The 1,524-nt window shown below is 63.4% G+C and overlaps 1 protein-coding gene across 1 annotated transcript in view; it reads right to left on the reverse strand.

The window, feature by feature from the left end:
- Positions 1–516: 516 nt before the first annotated feature.
- LOC104293967 (keratin-associated protein 10-1-like) overlaps positions 517–1,524 on the reverse strand; it is a 13,542-nt gene continuing 12,534 nt past the window's right edge. Inside the window, exons 6-7 of the mRNA XM_009893522.1 lie at positions 847–1,010; positions 517–671 (exon numbers count right to left, since the gene is read on the reverse strand). Of these exons, the coding sequence (XP_009891824.1) occupies positions 517–671; positions 847–1,010 (319 nt within the window). The remainder of the gene's footprint in view (positions 672–846; positions 1,011–1,524) is intronic.

Here is a 1,524-nt window from a genome sequence, read left to right on the forward strand (position 1 = left end):
CCGGGAGCGCCTGTCCCTGCGAGAGACAGGAGGGCTCTGGCACGCTCAGCCGGGCAGGCTGCCTGCATGTGCGTGTGCACGTGGAATCCAAGCCGGCCAGGTGTGGACACGTGTGCCTGCGTGTGTGTGCGGTCCATGCTCTGTGTGTACCTGCATGCGTGGGTGTGTGTACAGTCCACACTGCATGTGCATGTGCCCTCTAAACTGTGCGTGCCCGTGTGTGCCAGCAGCTGGCTGCGTGGGGACCATCAGGGAGCAGTGATGACCCACACGCAGGGACATCTCCCATCGGCGTGTCCCTGCGTGTGGGACAGAGGCGACACACAGGTGGGATGACCCATCCCGGGAGCACACGGAGCCACGAGAAGAGGAGCAGTGGGGAGTGCTGGCTCCAATGTACCGGGGCATCCCTGTTCTCCCTGTCACTGTCACTGTTCCTGTCCCTGTCCCTGGGTGGGCAGCAGGGACAGTGCCCGGCTTGCGTCAGCCCCAGAGAGCATCGGTCTTGACAGGCCATCAGGCTCCGTGTGGGACCAGCCGGCACATGCCACAGTCGGGGGGATCCATCCTGCTCCCCCAGCGCCTCTCCTGCTGCGCACCCTTGTCTGGGCAGGAGCACCATCCTGGTGGCACAGTGTTGTCTCTGTCCCTGTCCCCGCTGGGTGCCTGCCCTGGGAGGTACCACATTCCTGGGTGCTCCCTGGGCCGGGCTGCCCTGGTTGCTATTTCCTCCATGGTGGACATGGTGGCAGGGCAGGGCAGGGGTCACCGACATGGGTCCCCCATGGAGCACAACCTTCTGTTGCCTGCAACCCCAACATCTGCCTGGAAGCAGCCCCTCCTCACCCGCCCATGATGCGCCAAACACCAGCACCCCTGGGACCAGCTCCTGCATCCACTGCAGTGTCCCCCCCAGCTTGCCCATGGCATTACTGCCGGTGCAGGGACAGCAGGGGCTGCTCTGGAAGACTATGTCGGTCGTTACGGTGATCACCTGGGTGGCTGAGATACTGTGGAGAGATAGCAGGGAAAAATGTAGCCCTGGTGGATTTTGATGCTGTGGCCCTTCCCTCCTGTGGGGTTGGGAGCCTGTGTCACTGGGAATGTCCCGGTCAGCTCAAGGCTGCGGGAGATGCATCGAGGGCGGCCACTGAGCCACAGCTCCGGGACCACTGCAGCCCCTGTGGAGGGGTCCCCTTCCCACCACCCACCCTGACCCTGCGCTCCTCGATTGCCACCGGCACGTCCCTCTGGCTTTGCTCCTGCCCCGCTCAGGCTTTGCCACATCACTATGTCCCATGCTGGGGACACTGCCAGGGTCTCCATCCTGGGGCTTTGGTGGAGAGGCAGGGAGAAGCTGCGGTGGGGCACAGGCGGATCACGGCACCTCCCTCCAAACCCCACCCCGGGTCCGACTTTCCTGGCCTCTCCCCATGGAGCTTTCCTCGCCCTCCACTTCCACCTTGGGACAGTAATTACGGCAGGAATTAGGAAGACAATTATTTCTGCTGAATGGGAACCGCT

This window comes from Charadrius vociferus, unplaced genomic scaffold, assembly GCF_000708025.1.
Source record: "Charadrius vociferus isolate BGI_N301 unplaced genomic scaffold, ASM70802v2 scaffold259, whole genome shotgun sequence".
In the NCBI taxonomy this organism is placed as follows: domain Eukaryota; kingdom Metazoa; phylum Chordata; class Aves; order Charadriiformes; family Charadriidae; genus Charadrius; species Charadrius vociferus.